Below are 26,317 nucleotides of genomic sequence, written 5' to 3'. Positions count from 1 at the left end.
AGGTCTAGTAGAAAAATGCATAGGTGAAAAGAACAAAAATATTGTTACTACAGTAACAACCTTAAGGCTGGAGGAGAACACAACAATCCCATTGCTAGGTCTACTCATGTGATAGCTAAATTAGTTGCTAAACATACACAAAACAGAAAAAACTGCCTCTGCTAAAGAAAAAAATGTTATCAATAGAATAGGATGATTATTTCAAAAGCTGTATAAACAAAATACTATTAAAATAACTTTGGTTACAAAATTTAAGGAACTGGCTTTCCCACTGATAATGAGATATACTTGTATTTGTAGACAAAAATAATTTAACTTGAGGCTTAATTTATAATATGACACTAGGGAATTTTACTCAAAACAGCTTTGGTTAATTAGCAAAATAGAATACATTAACTGGACTGTTGAGTCTTTAGACCGTTTGCCCCAAAGGCCAAATCTGGCCTGCCATCTTTTTATAAATAAAATTTTATTGGATCCTAGCCACAGTTATACTACATATCATCTATGGCTATTTTCACAAGTAGTTGTGACAGAGGCTAAATGAACTGCAAAGCCTAAAGTATTTACATATAGAAAAAGTTTACTGACCTGTGTCTTCAGATAAAGTCAGAGAATTAACATTAATTCAACTCTTACTATGTATTATGTACCATGCTAGAAGCTTTAAATAAATTATTTTCATTAAACTCTCCTAAGAAGTCTATTAAAAATTCTTATCATCTCCAGTTTACAAGCAAGAGAAAGTGATGGTCAAACAAGTTAAGAAACTTGCTCCAAATGGCAGTCCTGAAATTAGAAAATCCAGGCCTAATTCTCAAATCCAGTGTCTTATATTTTTAAATGTCTTTAAAATAAAAAATTGTAAACTTTTCAATTACTTGGAAACTCTGTTGTGCTGAGACTCCTATTCCTTTCTCCCTCTGGGACACTGGTGCTGCCCAGAGAAGAGACTTCATGTAACAGATGAAAGACTGGGTGACACTGACACACGAGGTCCCTGTTGGTCTTGCTCCTCACTGGTGCTCTCCAGTCCGCTCAGGAGCATGCAGCCCTAAGCCGGGCTCATTATACCAGCAACTGCCTTAGTCACGGAGCAATTTTCCTTAAGCATTAAAACCTAGTCCAGGAAATTCAGGACTGCTGATATTTGTGTCTACTTTGTGTCCCCCATTTGCACAAGTGTGGTTTTATATTCATTCTTACCACTTAGGTCTGCTACAGGAATCAATTACAACCTGTTGCCTCCAGATTGCTACAGAGCTCCATTTCCACATTGTGGCCAACTGGAAAGATAATTTGAAATGTAGGAGCTAAAAAGAATAGTTGAGGTCCCAGTCAATTTCCAAAGTTAAGAGGGCAGATAAGCAGTTACTTCTGCTCAAAAGACCCTGAAAATGGCCTTCAGAACACTATCAGCAGTCAACTGAGGTCAACTACTGGGGAGGGCCAGCAGAAACTGGAGGTGATGTGTATGTCCAGTGTCCACTATCTGATTTCAGAAAGATGTAGTTGGGCTGCAAGGATCAAATATATAGCGTCTGGACAATATGAATTACATAAAAGCCTACCAAGTTTAATAGTTAAGAATGCAGCCTGTAGAGTCAGACTTCCTGGTTCTGTAGCTCAGAATGAACACCTCCTGCATCATCTTGGGCAAGCTGTTTAGCTCTGGTCCAGCGTCCTGACCTATAAAATGGTAACTGCTATCTCACTCACAGGCTTGTTGTAAAGATTAGATTAGCTCCTACATGTAAGTGGGCACAAGGCTACCGGGCACTTACTATACTTTCCATAAAAGTAAGTATCACACAATTACTGGACATGACTTTTGCACACTGCCTTATGAAACCTCCTTGTCATCATTTCCATATAATACCTTCAAAACCACTCCCTTCACATGTAACATGAGATCTCATATACTTATTTCCTTTCTCTTAAAAGGAGTTGGTTGTTCATGAGGATTCCGTCATATGAAAATCTGTTTTTTTCCAACCTTTGTCATTCCAGTCACATTGTCTTCAGAAAACATTTCCAGTCCAAGCTTGATATAAACAAGAGAGAGAGGAAGAATTCGGTGGCTCTCTTACCATTAAATGTTTGCTGTAAGTGTGCAGGCAGAGCTGACTGGGAAAGTGTTGCTGCGTGCTGAGATCCTGGCTGTAAACCCTTTAGTAAATCTGAGAGGAAAACACACTTGTCAGTGACCTTCTTCCTTCGAGTGGACGCCCTCTTCGATCCAGACTGAAAACAGTTTAATTTATCCAATGCAAGCCCAGCCCCTGTCCTCAAAGGCCTTCACACACTAGAGTACATACATGTTTAAAATGTCACATATGTAAATACATGTGTATGCAAATACCCAGCAAATCTGACTTGTTCTTAATACAAATTTCATTAAGAAAGGAATGTGGTATAGTGATTCATTTAAAAATTATAAGTAAAATCTCAGAGTCAAAGTAATTTAACTTATTATATATAGATAAAATAAATTGCATTTTTTTAAAAATTCTGTAATCTTCACTAACTCCACCTGGACTTCTTTCCATTAGTACACAGCTTGCTTCCTGTTCTGCCAATCTAGATGACCAGGTCAAGACGGGGCCCTACTTACTCTGAGTTAGGCTATGGTGGAGAGCGGCTGAGGTAGATCCCGAGGTGGTTGTCACTCCAGCTGTGTCCGTTCCAAAGCCAAGTAGCTCCAAGGGAAACTGGAAGGGCATGGTCACTGGAACAAGGCCACCCAGCATCCCATAATGACTCATGTTTTGATTTGTTACAGACAAAGGTGATGTCATGAGAGTCAGAGGTGAGGCATTAGCCAATAATGATGCTCCTGCTGTGGACTGCAGAAACCAGGGGTCAAAATACACAAGAGATCAAATCTTTAACCTGAATTGATTTCTTTAATATCCTCATGGGCACGAGATTGTGTTTCATATTTGCTCTAATGAAAACTTTGTGACAAAAATGAAGACTGAGGTGAACAATATATTCAAGGAGCTACCCATATTACTTTCGGAAGTAATTCTACACCCAGCTCTTCACCACCAGTCAGACTCTTCCTTAATGTATTGTAATGTCTGTATTAATATCCATTCACCCTCTTAATTCGCCCATTTCCAACCTTAGATTCCCACTTTCATTTCTAGCTTGCTCTGAACCACTCATAGTTAATCCCGTACAATTTCAATACAGTCTCCGAAAATGCCCACTTTCTTACTTGTCTCACACTCTTTTCCCGCACTGTCCCTGCAGCTGCTGCTCCAGACTAGGACTCTTGCAGAGCCCTGAACTCGACGTAAATCCTACACTTTCATCACAACACTTTAAAGCCATGAGGCCATCCTGGAGGTTCTTCCCATCAGCAGCCGTTCCTGCCTCTTCCCCCAGAGCTCTGATTTGTGACCTGGCCTATGCCAGGAGTCTCATCTATGCAGAACTTGCAGGTACAGATAATCCAGAATTGCACCCTTTCCATGTTTTCTCTGCCTTCTCATATACAAAGAACTCTTCTCTATTTTTCCAACCACAGTTATTTCTGGCTTTTCTTAACCTTTAGAAACCACCTGACTTTATATTGTTTATTCTCAAACATATTGAACAACAGCCTCCATTTTTCACATTACCTCGTCTCTCCTTAACCCCTGCAAGCCCGTTTCCAATCTTACTACTTTTCTGAACTTACACTGCCTGAGGTAGAGGTAAATCAGAGGGTGTTTTCACAATCCCCTCCCTGGGTTTTAATGCTGTGTTTATAAATAAAAACACTGACATCAGAAATATGGTAACATTGATGAACTTACATTAACAAATTACTTAAATATACATCATGAAGGTTATTTAATTTTTTGAACTTTCTATACAGTAATTTAAAAATTTCTCCCATTTTGACTTACTCTCTACATGCACTTATCAACAAAGATTACAATAAGTTTTCCTCAGTATTAGATATTATCTATTCTAGTTTCTGCAACTGTGAGTTTTCTTTTGTAGCCTTATCTTACCAACTCTAAATGTCCCTGGACAAAACTTTACATGTTATTTACTGTCAGGTTTATTTTATGTGTTGATAAGCCTACCAGCAAACATTAATTAATAAAAAGCTCATTATGCTACTTAGTAAATGTATGAGAAAAATGCAGGTGATCTTCCCATGCATACATGCCACATTATGTATTTATACACTAGGTGGTCCATGCTACCGCTCAACAAAAACTGAAGACAGACCCCGGAAACTTTGTATTGTTTTTCCATTCTCTCTCCAGTAGACTCCCCATCCATTATCTCCTTTAATTTTAATTTCTCAAGGTTATATACATACCTCCGACCTCTTGTCTCAATTTCAATCCTGTATGTCTAGAAATTCGCTAAAGAGTCCAACTTTTAAAAAAAATTTTATTGCCTGACTGGGCGGTGGCGCAGTGGATAGAACGTCAGACTGGGATGCAGAAGACCCAGGTTCGAGACCCCGAGGTCACCAGCTTGAGCGCAGACTCAGCTGGTTTGAGCAAAAGCTCACCAGCTTGAGCCCAAGGTCACTGGCTCAAGCAAGGGGTTACTCGGTCTGCTGAAGGCCCGCAGTCAAGGCACGTATGAGAAAGCAATCAATGAACAATTCAAGTGTTGCAACGCAAAACAAAAAACTAATGACTGATGCTTCTCATCTCTCCATTCCTGTCTGTCCCTGTCTATCCCTCTCTCTGACTCTCTCTCCATCTCTGTAAAAAAAAAAAAAAAAATTATTAATTTTAATTTATGGTGTTTACATGGATTCAAGTGTCCCACTGAACATAACTCCCTCACCCCCAACTGGAAGAGCCCAACTTGATAGCTAACACTCCCCTCTCTGTCATGGCCACAGATGAACTCATCATCTCCTGCAATGTTAACTGCTCTCATAAACAGTCTCGTTCTTACCTGACACTCAGGCTTAACATAGTTGTCAGGTGTTAAAAAGTGAAGGACAAAGTGAGCTTGTGGACAACATACCCATTCTTTTTTTTTTTTTTTTAACCACAACTTCCTCTAACACTTAATTATAAATCTTTATCACTTTATGCTTGGACTTGGCTATTTTCTGGTCTTTTTCTCTATTTGTGCCAACTGTGATATACAAAACGGGCACATTAAGGAAAGAATTACTAAGTTAAAAACGATGATGCAGCCTGACCTGTGATGGCGCAGTGGATAAAGCATTAACCTGGAAACGCTGAGGTTGCCGGTTCAAAACCCTGGGCTTGCCTGGTCAAGGCACATATGGGAGTTGATGCTTCCTGCTCCTCCCCCCTTCTCTCTCTCTCTCTCTCTCTCTCTCTCTCTCTCTCCCCTCTCTATAATGAATAAATAAAATCTTTAAAAAAAAAAAAAACAAAAAAAAACAAAAAAAAAAACGATGATGCATTGAAGCAATTTGGATAAAATGATCTTACATCAATTTAAGAATTAACAAGAGTTCTTTTTCATCATAATTCTATTGTAGTCTCAGGATAATATGAGACACACACTTCAAGGCAGTGCACTCCAAGTAGAGTCCCCTAGTGAGAAACAGTAAATACTGCTAATAAGGAGAACTCAAGCTTTGCTGGAGGAGACTAAATGAAACATTAAAATAGTTGAAAAATGTAAATTAAGGCAATTTCCAAAATTAATTAACTAGTATTAGCAATAATGGCACCATGCCATACTATCTAACATTTTTGTACAGTCAAAATTCCTCTATCTAATTTTGTTTATAACACTAAAATAAAATGTCACATTATCTATCTATGCTACATGGATATTAATTTCTCCTAGAAGATAGAGACCTTTCAAAAGTGGGGTAACCCACCAATGATATCATTCAGAAGCATACAGAAGTTGGCAAATAGCTCAGGATAATGCCCCATAATCAGAAATACTTTCTATGACCTCCACATTTCATTACCAGGGGAAAATACGAAGGGAATCCTCACTATCTCTTCCTGTGATTTGCATTACATTTTTTTAACCAGGTGTTTTATTTGGGTGAGTGCACTTGCACTCCACATACTCTGGGTATTCTCCACAACACCCAGAGTGATCTTCTGAAGTATCAATCAGACTACATCACTTCCCTGTAAAAGACCATCCAACAATTTACCACAGAATAAACTCCCAAGCCTTTATCATGCCCACAAGGACGGTTCCGGTTGAACTCCAATCTCATCACCTGCTCATCTCTCCCTTGTCTTGCCATGCGGGTCTACATGTCAGGCTCTTTCCTGTCTTCACATCACCATCTGGCTGGATTGCTTGTTCCCTCCTATTTCCAAATGGCTGGATCCTGCTCATTCAAGTCTCAGTGTAAATGCTGCCCCCTCAAAGAGGCCTTCTCCAACTCACTCTATGTTAGCAACAATCACACTTTATCATATTATTCCATTTTACTTTTTCATAGCACTTCACATATTTTTTACATTTGTGTTTTGCTTATCTTCCTACCTAGAATATATGCTCCATGTGAGAAAGGAGATTGAATAAGGAGCTTTACCCTCCTTCCTCAGCACCTAGAACAGTGCCTGGCACATATTAAACATTTAATAAAATATTTGCTCAATAAATGAGTTATTTAGGGAATTAGAGTGGCAAAGATAGAATTCATAGAAAATCATTAAGTTGAAGGGCAAGAAAGAAGAGGAACGCCTTGAGTGGAAAATTATTAACTAGAGAGCAGGTAAGTAATGGTAACAATCCAAACCCAGAAAAGTAACAACTTCTATTAAACTCAAGACTTGTCACTTTCTCTCTGCAAATGAGCAGACAGCTGATGTATTTCAGACAGGAGTTAAATGTTCTGCAGGCACAGACAGAAAATTTATTCTGAGTGTTGGAGTACTTGAGAGACAGGATCTAGAGACCACAGAGTAGCTGGTAAGACTTCAATGAGATGCTATGTTTAAAAAAAAAAAAAAAAAAAAAGGCAACCCTAGCTTCATCAAAAGTTCAAAACAACCTTATTCAATCACTGACCTTTTCTTCAGACAAACCAATAAGACAGAACAACAAGGATCAGCTATGGAGGCGGGAACACTAAGGTTTCCTAATCTTTAAGTCATTTCAAAGAGCCAGAAAACCAGGAGAGAGTACGTTTTAGAAACTCAAATTCTGCCATGGAGGCTCACGCTGACAACTAACTGACAGGCTACTGGTATACCAAGTATCTGTGTTCTTTTGAGCTAGATTACCAAATACAGAAAGGTTTCCTGGAAAAAAATAATAGAGCTAGAATCTGGAAATGACAAAGTATAAAGAAAGATTTAACGTTAAATTCAAAGAAAACAAACTAAATGAAAAAAAATGTTAACTCCAAGAAAAAAGCCAAAATTGTATAAGAAAGCAAATAAAACCTATTTAGCGTGACAGAGACAATATTTTACATAGCCATGGATTTAACCCTAAATTGTAATTTTACGCTTACAACAGAATGGGAAAAACATAAGGGAGCTAAAAGTCTCATTCGTCATAATGAGAAATCAAAGACAAATACTAAAACAAATAAATTAAGAGTCTTCCATGCATTCTTATTTAAAAACACCGAGAAAATTTAAGATAGTTAATGAAAAGTAGTAGGCATTGAGGAGGATATGGTGTAGGGAAATGCCATTTCTGTTATAATCCTCTCAAATATTCCTTTGATCAAATTAAAGATTAATTTGAAAAAGTCAACATTTTAATAACGGTAATACAAATAGAAATTGTGGACTATCTCCCAGACCTCATTTATAACTTAAATTTTAACATACAACCCGTTGTCAGTTTTTTTGTTATTTTGTTTTTCTGATAAAAGTGAAATTATATATAGAGAGAAACCATCAATTAATCCTAGATTCTAATTAATAAAGTATCAGTTAATTGAATTTTGTTCTATATTAGAATTCTGGAATAAAGTCATTTCTAAACCTACAGTAATGGCCGAGTTATGATTTGGGTTTTAAGTGTATGTTGAATATCAATGTTCAGCTTGTACTGAATAGCAGAGAACCTCTTTGAACACCAAAGGCAAAAATTCTTTCATTAAATGATTGTATTACACAAACATAGAACACAGTACAAAGTCAGAGCACTTTGTTAGAGAAGAGAATTCTATAAGTCAATAAAAGTCACGTTTTCAAACATTTAAGAACCTAAGAACTCACAGTAAAATGGTTTTTTTTAAGTTTGTATGAAACTATATTACGTAACACTTTCTTAAAAAAAAAGTCTAAATAAGTACCAGGAAAATATACATGGTGGCAGAATAATGGGTAACTTTATTTTCTTTTTTTGAATTTGCCTACAGTGAACATGGATTTCTCTTCGGCAGGGGAAAAACATTCAAGAAACCAAACCAGTAATGTGACAGTCTCAGAATACAAAGAAGGGGAGAGAGATGAAAACAGTAACAGGGAAGATGCTATGGAAAGCAGAGAAATGAAATACATGAGTAATAAATAATTCTCAAAAATACTATGCAAACTGGATCAGAAATAATAACCAGACACATAACTGAATGAAATATTCTTGAGCTGAAAAAAGTAAAAAAAATAGGTCTGAGACTGAAAGAGTTACCATGTTCTAGATAACAGAATTACTGAAAATGAGATAAACCAAGCCAAAGTCTATAAACACTTGAATTTCAACAAAAAAGAAAAAATCTGAGTAGCATTGAGACAGAAAATACACATTACTGATAAGAGAACAAAAAAAATCAGAAAGACCTCAGACTCCTCTATACCGCTAAATACAAAGGGTCAGTGCAGCAGTACTTATAAAATTTGAAGTGAGACAATTAGTGACCCAAGAAGTCTGTAACTACTCAACGGTGATAACACAGAAGTGACCAGGTATGTAAGAGCTAAGGTAAAACAGCATTCATGTCAGGAGTCCTGAGTGAGGCACTCCTGTTGACTGAGAAAGGAAATGAAAATCTCACCAACGGGGAAGCGACGGTAAGAAAAGAATCACTGATAGTAATATGACTTCAAGAGAATTATATATGAATAGTGGCAAAATTCATGCACAATACAAATTTTATTCGAAAGTGAGCATGTGATACTTTACTGAAAAAAAAATTCCACATTCCAACAAGAAACCTCGTCCCCAAGTATCCCCATCATTGTGATGTTAGCGTCAGGAATACGCCCTGGCCATAACCTACACGCTATTACAAACAATCTCTCTAGTATAAGAAGAAAAGAAAGGTGACATGACCTCACATTTTATCCCATGGACGTCTGTAACATACATACCTGTACACTGGCTGTTACCACTGAAGACCCTGAGGCAGAGGATGGTCTATGTGGAGTAGACAACGGTTTAGTAGCACCCTGTGTTCCACTTCCTGTTCCCCCAGATAGACTAGTCCTACTCGCTCCACTTGAGTTAAGGTTGCTACCTCTGCTGGCAGGTACATTCATTGCAATTCCACTCAAGTTACTCTTCCCAACAGTTCCAGTGGAAGTGGAGTTCGGTAGCTTTGAAGAGGCCTGAAGGTTTTTTGTCGACGGAAGGCCTGAAGTGCGATTAGCGGGCAATAAATTCAAAGTGGGCGACTGTCTGCTGATGTTCATACCACTGGGCTGTTTAGGGACCGGGTTGCTACTGCTGGAGTGGCTACTCTGGGCAACTAGTGCACTTGGACTGGAAGAACTCGAGGACACAGCAGGCTTGGGAGCAGGGTTGGACTTAGTAATTAGTTTAGTTGATACTGAAGGCTTAGCTGACAGGGAGGGCTTGGGCGAGGCTGGAGGTTTGGAGGAGGGCAAGGGTTTGGGGGATGTGGCGGGTTTCGGAGATGCGGCAAGTTTTGGGGATGCAGCCATTGAGAAGGGAGACTTGAAACCCTGCGCGGAGATTTGTGACACCATAGCCTTGGCTAGATAGTTACTGGAGGTAGTGGTGCTAGATCCTGTCCTAGAAACCAAGGAGTGGGAGCCTTGAGAACCATTTCCAGGTGAAGGAGTCGCTAAGGGAAGGCGGTACATAAGTGGCTTTTCTGAAGTCTTAATGAGTGGGGATGGGCAGGAGAGCTGGGGGTTATTACTCAACTTCACCACTGGGTTGGTCTGGGATTTACTAATGGTGGCTTGCAATGGAGACACATAGTTTTGTTGGACAGCTGAATGCTGGTGCACCTTTGTTACTTGTGTTAACGAAGAAGCATCCTGGGCCTCTGATGTTCCCAGAGCATGAGAGGAGGCAGCAACTTGGGTTTGGGAAGAAGAGGAGGCATGGGTCTGTGACGAGGAAGAAGCATGAATCTGGCTTGACCTCTGTAGTCCTTGTTGAAGCAGTCTGGCTGGCAAAGGTTCTAAGGAAACTTTAGGGTTCTGAATTGATGAACCAGCAATAAGGCCTGAAGAGATGCCAGTATGAGCTAAATCCTGGGGTTTCTTTGGTACTGGCCCCGTGTGACCAGCAATAAGACTTGATGAGTGTGTAGTTTGAGTAGAATCTAGTTTTTTGGGAGTAGCCAGAGGCAGCTTACTCATAATACTTGCTAGTTTTTCCTCTCTCAGTCCTGGACGAGGTTTTGCAGTTGGCATGCTTATCCTTGAGCCAGCCGGAGGGCCCTTGTTCCCATTGTTGATGACAGCCAAAGCTTCAGACACAAGATCCAGTGCAGGTGGGTGGAAGGACAGGTCTTCGTCTAGCGAGTCATCAAGGCAGATTGTCTCCTGGGCGGGAGTGGAGCTAGAACTGGTGGAGGCCAGAGCAGATGTGCTGGAAATCACTGAGGGACCACCGACAGAAGCCACCAAGGATGCAGGAGTTTTCTGGTCCTTTTTTGGACTACACTCCTAGCATAAACAGCATTGTATTAGAAAAAATTTAAGTGATTAATAAAAAATTGCAAAGTATTGCTTTTTAAAAGACTAAGAAGTTCTCATGATTAAAATTCTACTGGAACTCTTCTCTGGAGACTGTAAAAACTAGTTTTTTTTTAGTGGATAGAGCTCCCGACTGAACTGTCCTCACAAACCTAACAATCCGATCTACTGCACACAGCTACCATACCACAGTAAGCCATTCTGAGAAGGCTTACAACCAAGCTGAAGAAACACTGACACACGAGTCACAGAGTTGATGAAACTCCACCGCCCACACCCACTGGATCCTCCCTGCACCCGAGAGAAATTCTGCCTTTGTCTTGAGACTCTATTGCTCCTGTGTAGCATGTTTTGCTAGGACCCGACCCTCACATTCCACTTGCCTGCCTGCCCTGTCCCACAGCCAGTATGGAGAGAAGCTGGTACATCAATCCAAGCCAACTTAAATTATGTTTTCTATTCATTATGGAAGAAGTCATTTGTCACTTCTTTCAACATATATTTACTAAGTGGCCATTATGCTAAGTATGTACTGTGCTAAGAAAACAAGGAAATTAGGAATTAAAACTATGACTATCTAGGAGAATATTATGTGTTTTGTTTCATTTTTCAAAAAAAGGCCTTGGCTGGTGGATCAACAGATCAAGCTTGAGCTGGCAGGCCAGAAGTCGCAGGTTCGACCCCCCCCCCCCCAGTCAGGGCACATATGAGAAGCAGTCAATGAGTGCACAACCAAATGGAATAGCTTAAGTGAAACAATAAATTGATGTTTCTCTCTCTCTCTCTTTCTTCCCCTTCTCTGCTCTCTCTCCCTCCCTCTCCTCAAATCAGTAGAAAATTTTTTTTAATTTTAATATAAAAATTTTCTTAAAATTCAAAGAAGAGATAAGAATAGAAGACAGTTGAAAATATTCAAAGAGCAAAAGAAAAAGTAATTTTCTCTTAAAATAGAAACATAAAGTGTTTACTTGTATCATTTTAAAGATTAAGTATAAAACTATTACACAAAAATCATTTCAGTTTCAATTAGTTTCTTCAAACAAACAGTCAAACAAATAAACCCAAGCCCAAGGCCTTGCATTATGCATTGATTTCTACAACCACAAGCACAGCACTTACCTGAACCACAGTGGGGAAAAAACGAAGGGGAAGGGGTGTCTAGCTCACCACTTTCTAAAGTACTACAGTGAACAGGTTGTGAAGAAAGCTGTTACACTCTAACATCCTTAGCAATTCTAAGCCTTTGTTCTAAACACCCTGATGGCAAACCTCATTGCCCCTCACAAGTCTGCAATGTAATTGCATTAGGTCAAAACTGTCTGTTAGCATGGATGGTTCACGCCCATCAGACATGATCGCTTTGAAACATGCCATACAATTACACAATTAGTAAAAATTTTATTATTTAAAAAAGTATAGCCTGACCAGGCGGTAGCGCAGTGGATAGAGCGTCGGACTGGGATGCGGAGACCCCGAGGTCGCCAGCTTGAGTGCGGGCCATTCTGGTTTGAGCAAAAGCTCACCAGCTTGGACCCAAGGTCTCTGGCTCGAGCAAGGGGTTACTTGGTCTGCTGTAGTCCCATGGTGAAGGCACATATGAGAAAGCAATCAATGAACAACTAAGGTGTCGCAACAAAAACTGATGATTGATGCTTCTCATCTCTCTCCATTCCTGTATATCTGTCCCTATCTATCCCTCTCTCTGACTCTCTCTTTAAAAAAAAAAAAGAAAAGAAAAGTAGAGAAACTAACAGTGGGGGAGTATATCAGAATAATACTGGCAGTGTTACTAGTATAAAACTGCTGTTTTAAGTAATCTATTTATCAACATTTTCTTTCTTTATAAAAATAACATTAAATCCACTATAATGCATAGATTTACACTTGCAGATAAAGTTGGCAGGACATATATTTGAGTCAAAAAAGCAGGTTATCGCCTGACCAGGTGGTGGCGCAGTGGATAGAGTGTCGAACTGGGACGCAGAGGACCCAGGTTTGAGACCCAAAGGTCGCCAGCTTGAGCACAGGCTCATCTGGTGACCCAAGGTCGCTAGCTCAAGCAAGAGGTTACTCGGTCTGCTGAAGGCCCGCGGTCAAGGCACATATGAGAAAGCAATCAATGAACAACTAAGGTGTCGCAATGTGCAACAAAAAACTAATGATTGATGCTTCTCATCTCTCCGTTCCTGTCTGTCTGTCCCTGTCTATCCCTCTCTCTGACTCTCTCTCTGTCTCTGTAAAAAAAAGAAAGAAAGAAAGAAAAAAAAAAGGCAGGTTATTCACTTCTATAAAATGTTACTCCAGTCTGGATGAATGAATGGGTGGACGGGTGGCTGCATGTCACATTCATCATTAGGACTAACATAAGGTTTGGTCCGATTCTTACCTTCACTTTGGGTTTCGGGGCAGGAATCACCTTTTTCTTTGCCCTGAGACAAAAGATTAAAAAGAAGTGCACTTTAATAGCAGTTAGGTCATTTATTAGGAAGCTATAATAGAATGTTGTAATTACATGGGTAAATATTTTTTCTATTTAAAGAAACTATTTGAAGGATGGCACTACATGTAATCATTCAATTTACATGTGAATAGACAGCAACATTTCTCCCAATCTTGATTAATTAGAAGAAAGGCCAAATCAAATATGAAACATAGATGATAAAGTTCTTTTAAAAATTAAATGGAAGTATTCAAACTAAAATAAAAATAACTCAAAACAGGCTAACAAAGCTGCCCAAGGATCTTCACTTCAAAGAACTGGGGGGAGCCATGGCCAGGTAGTTCAGTTAGTATCATCCCGCTACGCCAACACGGTGGGCTAGGTCCCTGGTCAGGACACATGCAAGAATCAACCAATGAATGTCAGAAAAAACATTCCTTTTGCAGATAACTTTTTCATTTTTCAATTATAGTTGACACACACTGTATTATTTTATTTTAATTTCAGGCTTTCCTTTTAAAAAAAATTTTAAAAGAAAATTACTTTTAACAAATATGCAAATAAAAATTTGAAAAGGACAGAAAAGAAGGCCAACAAACAAACAAACACACCATAGAACCTTTGGAAACCAGTGTCAAAAAGTCTGAAGAATAAAAAGCTCTTGCCCTGGCCGGGCAGCTCAGTTGGTTAGAACATCATCCCAGGACGCAAATGTTGACAGGAACAATTCTTGTTGAGTTAACTGGTATTCACTCAAAAATGTAACCACAGAAGAAAACTTCCCTGTTTATTATTATCTGCCAGGAGGATGAGAGACCTTTCTTTTTTTTTTTTTTTTTAATTTTAAATTTTATTTTATTTATTCATTTTAGAGAGGAGAGAGAAAGGAAGAGAGAGGGGGAGAGAGAGAGGAGAGAGAGACAGAGAGAGAAGGTGGGGAGGAGCTGGAAGCATCAACTCCCATATGTGCCTTGACCAGGCAAGCCCAGGGTTTCGAACTGGCAACCTCAGCATTTCCAGGTCGACGCTTTATCCACTGCGCCACCACAGGTCAGGCCGAGAGACCTTTCTTTAGGAATCACATCACTAAGGAAATAGCCGACTTTGAACAGAAGGAAGTATATGAAGAGTAGGTTAATGCTGTGGAATAATACACCGTGCAAGGCAAGGAAGCATAGGTGTGTATACAGAACTATCCCAGAAAAAGAAGGCTGGTCAGTAAGAGGGGAAGAAAAAGGGCACAGCAGAACTGAAGGGAGGAAGGCCCCAGAACACAGGAAACCCCCAGAGCCTGGCTGCTCACATGGCTCCTCTCTACCAGGTCTCAGGCCAGTACCTGTTACCTTATGGGGTCAGGTTTTTGGAAACCAGCCTGAGAACTCTTTAATAGTTAAGTGTGTTCTGAGGCCTACATCGTCAACAGTAAAAATAGTATTTTTTAAAAAGCAGTGGTAACATGGAGATGGTCGCAACATACATTTAAGTCCAATTTTTTCTAGCATTTAATAAATACTTTTGTTTACTAAAGTTTATAATGTGAATAAAAAGAAAGAGAGCTCTGGAGTCTGATTTTACTCACGGAGCAGATGTAAGATGATTATGTACACTTCGGCTTTCTTTAAAGAGCATTCTGGAAAAATTAAAAGGATACAATTAATTTTTTATAGTAGATAAATAATATGATAATTGCTTTATTATTTTATTTTTTATATATCTATATAAACATTTTCTTTAAAAGATTTTATTTATTCATTTTAGAGAGGAGGGGGAGTGAGCAGGAAGCATCAACTCCCATATGTGCCTTGACCAGGCAAGCCCAGGGTTTTGAACCAGCAACCTTAGCGTTCCAGGTTGATGCTTTAGCCACTGTGCCACCACAGGTCAGGCGCTTTATTATTTTAATAAATTTAATTTTCAGCCTGACCAGCGGTGGCACAGTGTATAGAGCATAGGACTGAGATGCAGAGGACCCAGGTTCAAGACCCCGAGGTCGCCAGCTTGAGCGCGGGCTCATCTGGTTTGAGCAAAAGCCCACCAGCTTAAACCCAAGGTCGCTGGCTCCAGCAAGGGGTTACTCGATTTGCTGAAGGTCCGTGGTCAAGGCACGTATGAGAAAGCAATCAATGAACAACTAAGGTGTTGCAACGCGCAATGAAAAATTAATGACTGATGCTTCTCATCTCTCCATTCCTGTCTGTCTGTCCCTGTCTGTCCCTCTCTCTGACTCACTCTCTGTCTCTGTAAAAAATGAATAAATAAATAAAATTTAAAAAACAAATTTCATTTCAACAGGCTATTATTTATTTACCAAGTAAAAGTTATAATGGGACATAACAGTAAATACAATGATCTTTTTTTTTTTTTTTTACAGAGTCAGAGAGAGGGATAGACAGGGACAGACAGACAGGAACGGAGAGAGATGAGAAGCATCAATCATCAGTTTCTCATTGCGTGTTGCGACTTCTTAGTTGTTCATTGATTGCTTTCTCACATGTGCCTTGACCGGGGGCCTTCAGCAGACCGAGTAACCCCCTGCTGGAGCCAGCGACCTTGGGTCCAAGCTGGTGAGCTCTTTGCTCAAGCCAGATGAGCCCGCGCTCAAGCTGGCGACCTCAGGGTCTCGAACCTGGGTCCTTCCGCATCCCAGTCCGACGCTCTATCCACTGCGCCACCACCTGGTCAGGCACAATGATCTTATAGGCAGTTTTATATCACCTCTATTTAAGTCTTTAACAAAGCAACAGATGTTTTCTATTGGTTTAAGATAGATTAAGATGACAGGTTAAAATAGCCAAGTCTATTTAACTCTTTAAATTAGTTTTTAAGATGCCCCTCTATACTGACTACTTTTAACAGAACCTAAGGCTGTCTCGTCTTCTACATTCTAAACCTTATATTCAGTTCCTAATCTTCACAATTCCCCCATGAAGCTTCCCTCCCAAAGTTCACAATCATCTTCCCCTTCCTTTTCCTCTACTAGCAAATTCAAGTACAAAAAAAGAAAAGGTGGTTGGTTAAAAAAATCACCTTTATGTATATTTCTATATCTCTATGTCCACGTGATCCACTATTTAGTCTTTTATGTGCTTGAAATTTTCAAGCAGAGATCATCTGAGTGCCTGTACAAAATTTTAAACACATTACATTCTTAGCAAAATGAATGTTATGTGTGTGTGTGTTTGCATCTTTAATAATAGCAACAATAACAAAGTAAATAAATAAAATCTAGGATGTCATATTTCTTACCTAGCCTGCATCCAGCCCTTAGGCCACAATGGTTTCACCTCTGTCTCCATGAAGGATTTAAGATAGTCCTCAGCAGACTGGCTCTTATTTGGCTCTAACTCATAGCATCCCAGTTTGATTTCAACAAGGTTACATAACAAAGTTCTAAACAAATTAAAAAAATATATTTATATATAAATCTGACTGCAAAATTATAGAAAATTAAGCTTGAAACATATTTTTTTAAAGCACATTAATCTGACAGCAATAATAAAGACTATTATCTGAAGAATTCAGAAGATGACACGAGGATAAATATTTTCTAATATATATATATCATCCTGCACAACAGCCAGTCCCCACATGGAACAATCTTCTGTGACATCTTTAATGTAGACACCACAGACTGAAAGCTGCAGTCCGACAGTTAAACCCTTCCTGGGGTACTCAACTGCGGGTAAGAAAGACGACTGACCACACGAGTATACTAAATCCTTCTGAACCCAGCACATGACTTACTCAGTAAGTAAACAATTAGCTTAAAAATCATAATATAAAAATAATAGCACCCTAAAAATATAGGAACTATCAATCTTCTCTTGAATAAATTTTTCCTACATACTAATCTTTCATTGCTCCCAGTTCAGTCCTCGACTCCTGTCAATTCATTTTATTAAGAAACCTTACTTCTCCATTATCTACTTAAAATGAAGGCTTTGGTGAAATCTACCTAATGGTGTCATCCCAGTGGAATTTCTTTCTTGGTCCTATGACACGTTTCCCTGGTTTCTCATCATCATCTTCCTCGGATCCATTTTTTTCTCGTTCTTCATCTGTTTGCAACCTAAAAATGAAAACCATTTTATAGAGCAAAGGTTTAACTCAACATTGCCTATAATGCACTTCCTAGAAATTTGTTGAATTGCTTAACTGGATGGTAAAGCAAAAGACAAGGTAAATAGGGAACTAACCTTTCCATGTAACACCTTGAGTTTCAAGTGTATGACAGAATATACTTGTGTCAACCTCAGATAGTCAGGTTGGTCAATGTGAGAAATATCACCAGCATCAGCTCTTGCCCTGACCACACCCATACACTAAATCAAGAGACCTTTTACCTTTGACATCCAAGCAATTAAGTGGGAAGCAATGTGTCATTCAGAAAATATTTAACAGATAATATTTACTTTCCTGCGTTTTCTTTTTCTTTTAATTTTTTTTACAGAGACAGAGAGTCAGAGAGAGGGATAAGGACAGACAGACAGGAACAGAGAGAGATGAGAAGCACCAATCAGTTTTTCGTAACAACACCTTAATTGTTCATTGATTGCTTTCTCATTATGTGCCTTGACCGGGGGGCTACAGCAGACCGAGTGACCCCTTGCTCAAGCCAGCGACCTTGGGTCCAAGCTGGTGAGATCTGCTCAAACCAGATGAGCCCGTGCTTAACAGATAATATTTAAATATTTTCATACAGATACACCTATTGGTATAATACTCACATACGGTGTAAAGACCCACATATACCATTTCAATGGAATACTAGGTGATGAAGCCCACTTAGGACCAACCCCAAACATCTAAAAATATTTCTCAAATGCAAAGCCGGTCCAAACAGAACAGGTACATACTTGGCACATTTAGCTTGACTCCGAGCCTGGCAGTCCTCCTGGTATTTAAATAGTTGTTCAGGCATAACATTGCTAACAGCCAGTTTCAGTTTTTGTAGAGGTTCTCTTAAACGATCATCCTGAGAAAAAAACAAACTAAAAGTTTTCTCAAACGTACTTACAAAACTCATTTTGCAAGCAGATCTTCAAATGATGAAATTTATGTTTTAGATACAAATGTTACCAAATTTAAACATGGTCATTTCTTCTACAACACTGACTTTTCATAATACACTCTGGACATAAAATTTGGACCATACTTTCCAGATAGCCGAGGAGTCTCAAGGTCTGCCTGTTGCCCCAGCATAATTATTGGTAGTGTTCCTTTACATTCTTAGAATTGCCCCATGTTTGGCCAATAAATCAGATGACACCCCAAATGTAATACAAATGATTAAATATAGAACAAAATCTACTTGTGCAGACAGCTGGTTAACCCCCATTTGATAGGCAACCAGTCGTACCACAAGGAGAGATGCTGCTTTGGAACACTGCACCCACGATTTGGTTTGGAAGACTACCAACAAGACATCACCATCCTGTTCTCTTGTTTATTGTTAGTAAATATAACTGACATTGCAAGCAAAAATGCAAGGTTAGGCCAAAATGAAAATGGAAACTGGGAGACTCTTATTCATGTGGGTTCAGGGCAAAAAGGAAAGCAAGAAAATTTGTATCTGATAACTTTATTCCTGTCATAGGTGCAGAAATACTATAAGACTTTGCTCTTCTTCACTGACACAAATAATTTTAAACCACAATTTCTGATGAGAAGGTTTAGGAATGAAATTACTATGTTGTGGCAGGTATATTTTACAAATGAAAACATTTATTAATAACATTTACCTTATTAATATAAACAAACGTTATTACTAATAAGCATTTTCTTCCTTTAGGTATACCAATTAATAAATATTACTATAATATGATAGCATCTGCTATAAAATATAATTTTTAAAACTGTGAGCATCCAGCATCATGATTCCTGGGTGATCACTTTTTGAGAATTTCATAGCAGAGATTATCTTTCTGGGAGCAACCCAAATGTCCATTAACAGTAAAATGAAGAAATTTTTTATTTTTGTGACAGAGAGAGTTAGAGAGAGGGACAGATAGGGACAGACAGAAGGAAGGAAGAGAGATGAGAAATATCAATTCTTTGTTGCAGCAGCTCCTTAGTTGTTCATTGATTGATTTCTCATATATGCCTTGACCAGGGGGCTACAGCAGACTGAGTGACCCCTTGCTCAAGCCAGCGACCTTGGGCTCAAGCTGGTGAGCCTTGCTCAAACCAGATGAGCCCGCACTCAAGCTGGCGACCTTGGGGTCTCGAACCGGAGTCCCTCCACATCCCAGTCTGACACTCTATCCACTGCGCCACTGCCTGATCAGGCAAAATGAAGAAATTAATTGGAATGTATTCATACAATGGAACCCTGTTCACACAGTGGCAGAACCGTATGGAGTCCCACCACAAGTAAAGACAGATAAATCTGAGGTACATAATGTTGAGTGCAAAAAAGCAAGCTACAGAAGAAAACAGACAGTGTTGACTCAATATATATGAAGCTCAAAAACATGCAAAATCAAATAACATAATATTTATGTTCACAAAAATGTGTGATAAAACCACATAAAGAAAATCAATGGTAAGATAAATGCCTTTCTTCCACAGCCAATAGTGATATTAAATAACTTCAAATATCAAACCTGACATGGTCTTTAGAAAATATTTTACAATGAGCAGAAAGCTGTTTTCTTACTTCTAGTTCTTTTTTTAATTGATACTCATTTATGTCATTTGAACTAATGGCTGAAAGCTCCTATTGTCACTATCTGAAGGAGCCAGGGATAGACACAAAATCTAAGACCTTAGATAAATCTCACTTGTTCATTAATCTGCTTTGAACTGAAAAAGAACTAGTTTCTCAATTCAAAGGTATAGTACTTGTAGTCAAGAAGTCTGTGCCTGCCAGATCACACCCAGTATAGTGATCCAGGACACAACACGCATTCTCCCGTTCGTTCTGTGGTGGACCTTGAACAGCCGTGTTGTGCTGTGACTCCCAACCCCCACCAGAAAAGTTTAGGTTGACCAAAGATATTATAATCAGATTTTTTTGTCCCAGGAATTTGGATTTGGCTGAGAGAGCTCAGTCTGTGTGTGTAGCTTTTCTGTAATGTAAAACCTTGAGAATCAATTAATCTTATCTGCAGGTGCACATAAAAGGATAAAAATGAGGTGCAGGGAGAGAGGCAGAAAGAGAGAGAGTAAATCCAAATAATCAGTTCCCATTCTTCCGGCCACATTCTTGTCCTTGATTCCATGAAATACCTCTCTTCACAGAAAAAAAATTTCCCTTTTTTGTCTTAAATCGCATTCAAGTTATTTTCTATTATTTGCAAGTTATAAATACTTTTTAACTATATAGGCAAACAAATCATTAAGGGAAAAGTAATCAGGACAATGAAGGTATGGAAAACTGTATTTTATATGGGGTGAAGAAAGTGAAATAGATAAATGATTATATTTGTGAATGAACTCAAATGCAGAATTAGCACCAAGAGGGTAGAAATCACCCAGACTTAGCTCAGAGCATGGAAAAACTTCCTAATATTGTAATGAAATACTTTCTGACCACTGGAAGCATTCAACTTGGACAATCACTTAGTGAGGTTGTAGTCAAGGGGGATCTAGCAAAACATGGATGATTAAATAAATAAATTTTAAATTTACATGCAACCTGTGATTTTCTCCATAGGTCTGCACAATGTCTGTTTAGATCAATTTCAGGAATAAAAAAATTGAGTTATAAGTATGTCAGATTAATTACTGAAGGCAAAGTTATGTTAGCTGTGAACAGGTTGAGCTACCAGCCCAAGGACCTATGCCTTCTCACCTAAACCTACCAATGATGGGAAAGTAGTTTTTTTCAGGAGATCCAACGTGCATTTAATATACATACAATATGACTACAACAGAATTAATATGCAGAAGCCCCTAAAAGAAACCAGCCTCTTTGCAGGTTATCAAACCCGCCATGCAGGCATCGTTGTTCTCTGCTTACCTGGACGTTGAGGTGTAACTTCTTCAGACGTTTCACCAGTGTTTCTTTATTGCATGGCACAAAAGCTTCGAGATGGGAGTAGACACTACTACGAATGACGGGGCCTAGTTCCTGTAGCTGTAACTCAATGCTGACAAAACAACAACAGCAACAAAAATTAGTACAGAATTTCTTTGTTAGCAACACACAACAAGGAGGCAAAGGAAGTGATTCATTTCTCAGTTTCCATTTTCACAATTTCTTAGTATTTTTCAAGAGAAAAACTTAAAAAATAGTGATGCTATGGAAAATTTCGATGAGTTCAGTTTAAGAGGAGACTATATAATCCCTAACAAGCTGCAAATAATTGTTTTCATGACAGTGGCAAAGTCTACATTTTTAGGTAAAGCACAAGGACTCCATTATTAACCAAAAGCTCATTTCCTCAAAGAGATATCATACCCCCCTCAACCCCTGCAACTACTATACTAGTGAGTCATACAGTTTCAATGAGTTCTTAGAGTGGGTTTTCCTTAGAGGTGTTGAAAATTTCAGATTTTCTGGCTTCACATACAGTTTTATCCATCTTTGTTTCCCTTACTGGACCTGCATTACAAACTACGCATTTAAAGGTTTGTTCACACAGTTTTTTCTGAACATATGTACCCTGATTTATCAATGTCACCCCATTAAAATTAATAATAAAATTTAAAAAAAAGTTTGTTCACACAATGATGAAATTGTTACCACACTGTTAAGCAGTGCATGACTATTTTAAACACACATCCCTCACATACCTACTGTAATATTTTTTCCCTAAGAATTCTAATCTTCAAAGGTCTAAGAAGTCTCTGGAAACAACTCAACACATACAGCAACAGAAGTGTGAATTTCAGATATTTTTCTCATTTACTTCATAGAGAAACAAAGGTTCTCTTGAAGTGGTAACTTTCTTGGGTCCCTCCTCCTTCCTTCCACCAGACTCCTTTGCCTTCTTTAAGTGAAATCTACCCAAAAGCATATTTCTATACACCAAAGTTTCTATGAATGGGCCTCAAACTTCTGATAATAAATTATGAGCATGAGATCACTACAGGTTCTAAATGAATGAAACTACACTGGGACCATCCATCTGCTAGTAATGCACTAGAAAAAAACATTGGGTTTTGGTGAGTAGATAGGCTGGAAACTCACTTTTATAGCCCTGTCTACATAGGATCTCTTTTGCCTCTGGACAAGATTCAGAGAAATGCAAAACTTAGTGATCACTACTATGGCACAGGATTCTAGAAACAGTCATCTTCCCACAGGCGATATATAACATGACTTCCTACACCACCAACTCCATCTTTTAAAAAAAATTCTACTAAACACTAAGGCTTATAGAAATAGAGGCACACTTTCTATGAAATAAAAAAAATAGATAGGCTTCAAAAAAAACTAAAAGATTTGTTTTAGGATAGACATGAGAGGACTAACAGGGAAGCTTATTCATGGAATGCTAATATTATGCTTATTTGGATGTTATTTCCCAAGGACGGTCTTTTGATTCTCCCAGGGGAAAAACAGTTGTTCCCTCTCACATGAGTAAAATAAAAAAGAACTGTCTCAGTTGCAGGAAAAGGACCAGACCTAGTAAACGTAGGGCTTTAAAGTGGAAAAAAAAAAGAAGAGCTAGTCAGATCCCTGATTATGGAATCTGGGTCAGTTCTGATGAGCACCGGCAACCCTTTTCATTGAATCTAGGGTTGTATGGGAGCTGAGCAAAAGGTTGCTGCAGACAAGAAGCATTTACCCAGGAAAATATCTTTATTATATGCGGCTTAAGTGTCTGTTTGTCGCCGATAGCTTATTGGTTGCTTGCGTAACTGTACTAGTCAATGGGGTGAAGTTGCCACGGCATTCAAATAGTCCCGCCTTCTGGCATGCCACCTCACAAATTGAGGTTAAAGATTGGAGCAATTATTATGCTGTTAAGAAATCTTAACACCAGAAGGGGTCTTTGCAATGGTACAAGACTAGAGGTTCTCCAATTGAAAAATAATCTCATAATAGCTAAGTCTTTGACTGGCTCTTCTAAAGGTGAAATACATGTCATTCCAAGAATTGATTTGGCTCCATCTCAAACAGGGTTGCCGTTTCAATTGAGACGTAGACAATTTCCTGTAAAACTTGCCTTTGCTATGACCATCAATAAGTCTCAGGGCCAAATGCTTAAGTGTGTTGGCATTTTTTTACCTGAGCCTGCATTTGGACACGGTCAACTTTATGTTGCCTGTTCAAGAGTTCGTGAAAGAACGGACGTAAAATTAAAAATAATTGATGGTCCTCTGCAAGGCGAGCTTAAAAATGATGGAAAGATCTACACAAGAAATGTTGTGTACAAAGAGATCTTTGACATGTGAATTAACATTTTATTATTTAAATCACCTTTATTTATTGAGCTAGCGGTGGCTCTTAAGAAATGTACCACCGTCCTGGCCGGTTGGCTCAGTGGTAGAGCGTCGGCCTGGCGTGCAGAAGTCCTGGGTTTGATTTCCAGCCAGGGCACAAGGAGAAGCGCCCATCTGCTTCTCCACCCCTCCCCCTCTCCTTCCTCTCTGTCTCTCTCTTCCCCTCCCACAGCCGAGGCTCCATTGGAGCAAAGATGGCCCGGGCGCTGGGGATGGCTCCTTGGTCACTGCCCCAGGTGCTAGAGTGGCTCTGGTCGCAACAGAGCGACGCCCCAGAGGGTCAGAGCATCGCCCCCTGGTGGTCAGAGCGTCACCCCTGGTGGGCGTGCCGGGTGGATCCCAGTCGGGCGCATACAGGAGTCTGTCTGACTGTCTCTCCTCGTTTCCAGCTTCAGAAAAATACAAAAAAAAAAAAAAAAAAAAGTACCGCCAGTGGTTTCCTTCATTGCACTCTACTTTAAGCAATTAAGCAAGTAGAAGGGGGAAATCCCGTGGGGCAGTAAGCAAAGGGGCGTCCTCGCCGCCTGCCCTGGGTAATTCAGTTTGAATTAGCAGACACCTTTGCACAAATCATTTTAATTACAATTTATAATATCTAGAACAGCAGTCATTTTGTATGACCGCCGGGCTTTCTAGTTTCCATATATTTCACGTATGACAAAAAATACATATAAATCTAGAATACTATTCAATCTGTACAATGGTCACTTGCTCTGGTAGTTATAGTATTGGAAGTTCTCATTATCATAAGGGGCCGGGAGAACCAACATATGCAGCAGCAGAATTTTTCTGAGAAGCAATTGTTCATCACACACGCTGGGAGGCTGAGAGGGAAGGGCTAATGCATGAGACTCAGGTCTGAGTCTGAAAGGCCTACTATATTTTAAAATAAATTCTTAAGGTTTAAATAATTTTTAAGGTATTTTTTAATCAAAGATGTAAATTACTTACTCCAAAAGAATATTATTCATATCCTGTGTAAAGAATTTTTTCCTTCCTTCTTCATCAAAAAGTTTGGCAGCCTAGAGAAACACAAGATTGACAATGTAACTCTTGACACTTGATCTTGGCCCAAAGGCAGAGAAACGGCAACAATATGGCTCTTAATAAACACATATTTGCATCCATATTAATATACTGAAGAATCAGCTCCCTTTGAGGGTGGGGCTGTAATTTCTTCACTTGGTATCTGTTAGAATCCATCAGAGTCCGAAAAGACCAGTGTAACAGGCTTTATTGAAAGGAAGAAAGAAACCCTGCTAGGCTGACTCATAAGGGAGAGTCGCCCGCGCCAGGCACAGCCTGGGACCAGGTTTCAAGGGTTTTGGGGGAGGGTGGTAGGAAGGGTCGTGGGTCATTTAGCCCATTGGCTGCTGGACCAAGGATTGTCTTTTGTGGAAGTTTGCCAGGACTTCTCGGCTTGTGACGTCAGACATTCCTTTGTGGTTGGTCATCTGCTGCGAGCCCTGAAACAGACGTACTGGCAGGTTAAAGAAATGAAACCTAAGAGTGTCCTGGAGGACACTACCAGTTTAGTGCCTGGCACAGGAGGCAATTAGAGAGCGATGGAACAAATTTAGCATATGTACCATTTTTTCCCATTATGTCTGTATTTCGTCTTTCTAAATCTTAAATTCACAAAATTTTATATGCAAGATGATTTAGTATTTTAATTGTCTTTTATATTGTTTAGTAATTCATGCTGTGGTCTCCAAGACAACAGAAACCAGATGTATCACTGTCTACAGACATCATTGTCTGCAATATGTCTCATTTCTATACTTTATACCCAGTACCACGTTAAATACTCATTAGAGCTGATGACACTGGTATTATATCCCCATTTTTCAAACAAGGAACTTAAATCTTACAGGGATTACATGCAATGCCCCTCAAAATCACAGACCTAGGAAGTGGTAGTCCATAACTCAGCCCAGAAGCTTCTGACCTCAGCTGTGCAACACTACCACCCTGTGCAGCTGGGCTCAGGCCCACCTCACTATATGCTAACAGCAACATGTTGGCCAGGGCTATTGTCAATTAAAAAAAAGTTGTTTTCGCCTGACCAGGTGGTGGCGCAGTGGATAGAGCGTCGGACTGGGATGAGGAAGGACCCAGGTTCGAGACCCCGAGGTCGCCAGCTTGAGCGTGGGCTCATCTGGCTTGAAAAAAGAGCTCACCAGCTTGGACCCAAGGTCGCTGGCTCCAGCAGGGGGTTACTCGGTCTGCTGAAGGCCCACGGTCAAGGCACATGTGAGAAAGCAATCAATGAACAACTAAGAAAGTCGCAACGCGTCAATGAGAAACTGATAATTGATGCTTCTCATCTCTCTCTGTTCCTGTTGTTTGTCCCTGTCTATCTCTGCCTCTATAAAAAATAAATAAATAAAAATTAAAAAAAAATTGTTTCAATGACATTAAAGATGACATTTTCATCATTATGTTTGTCACCTTAACCAGCTGACCATAAACAAACCAAGACACTCTACTATAGGCATATTTTACTGGGGAAATCACAAAGAATAGTTTGTTTTGATTTCCATGAAACCTAAAACACCAAGCCTGATTTAAAAATCTGACCAAGTCACATACTCACTCTGTCAACCTGCCAAGTTATTTGACAACTTCACATGCTGGAAATAGAAGATTTCTG

The 26,317-nt window shown here is 39.2% G+C and overlaps 1 protein-coding gene across 3 annotated transcripts in view; it reads right to left on the bottom strand.

Moving 5' to 3' along the window:
* UBN2 (ubinuclein 2) overlaps window positions 1-26,317 on the bottom strand; it is a 99,592-nt gene that overhangs the window by 24,259 nt on the left and 49,016 nt on the right. For 2 of the 3 annotated variants that reach the window (XM_066262420.1, XM_066262422.1), the window contains 10 exons: window positions 24,616-24,686; window positions 21,233-21,362; window positions 18,126-18,244; window positions 17,225-17,338; window positions 16,516-16,659; window positions 14,849-14,899; window positions 13,216-13,258; window positions 9,249-10,799; window positions 2,615-2,846; window positions 2,091-2,180 (listed from right to left, as the gene is read on the bottom strand). In XM_066262420.1, coding sequence (XP_066118517.1) covers window positions 2,091-2,180; window positions 2,615-2,846; window positions 9,249-10,799; window positions 13,216-13,258; window positions 14,849-14,899; window positions 16,516-16,659; window positions 17,225-17,338; window positions 18,126-18,244; window positions 21,233-21,362; window positions 24,616-24,686 — 2,545 coding nt within the window. The remainder of the gene's footprint in view (window positions 1-2,090; window positions 2,181-2,614; window positions 2,847-9,248; window positions 10,800-13,215; window positions 13,259-14,848; window positions 14,900-16,515; window positions 16,660-17,224; window positions 17,339-18,125; window positions 18,245-21,232; window positions 21,363-24,615; window positions 24,687-26,317) is intronic. The other variant, XM_066262423.1, reaches the window with a different exon arrangement.

Source organism: Saccopteryx bilineata, chromosome 2 (genome assembly GCF_036850765.1).
Source record: "Saccopteryx bilineata isolate mSacBil1 chromosome 2, mSacBil1_pri_phased_curated, whole genome shotgun sequence".
NCBI classification, from domain to species: domain Eukaryota; kingdom Metazoa; phylum Chordata; class Mammalia; order Chiroptera; family Emballonuridae; genus Saccopteryx; species Saccopteryx bilineata.
Note: the sequence above shows the minus strand (reverse complement) of the source record. Positions and strands in the feature narration are given on the sequence as shown.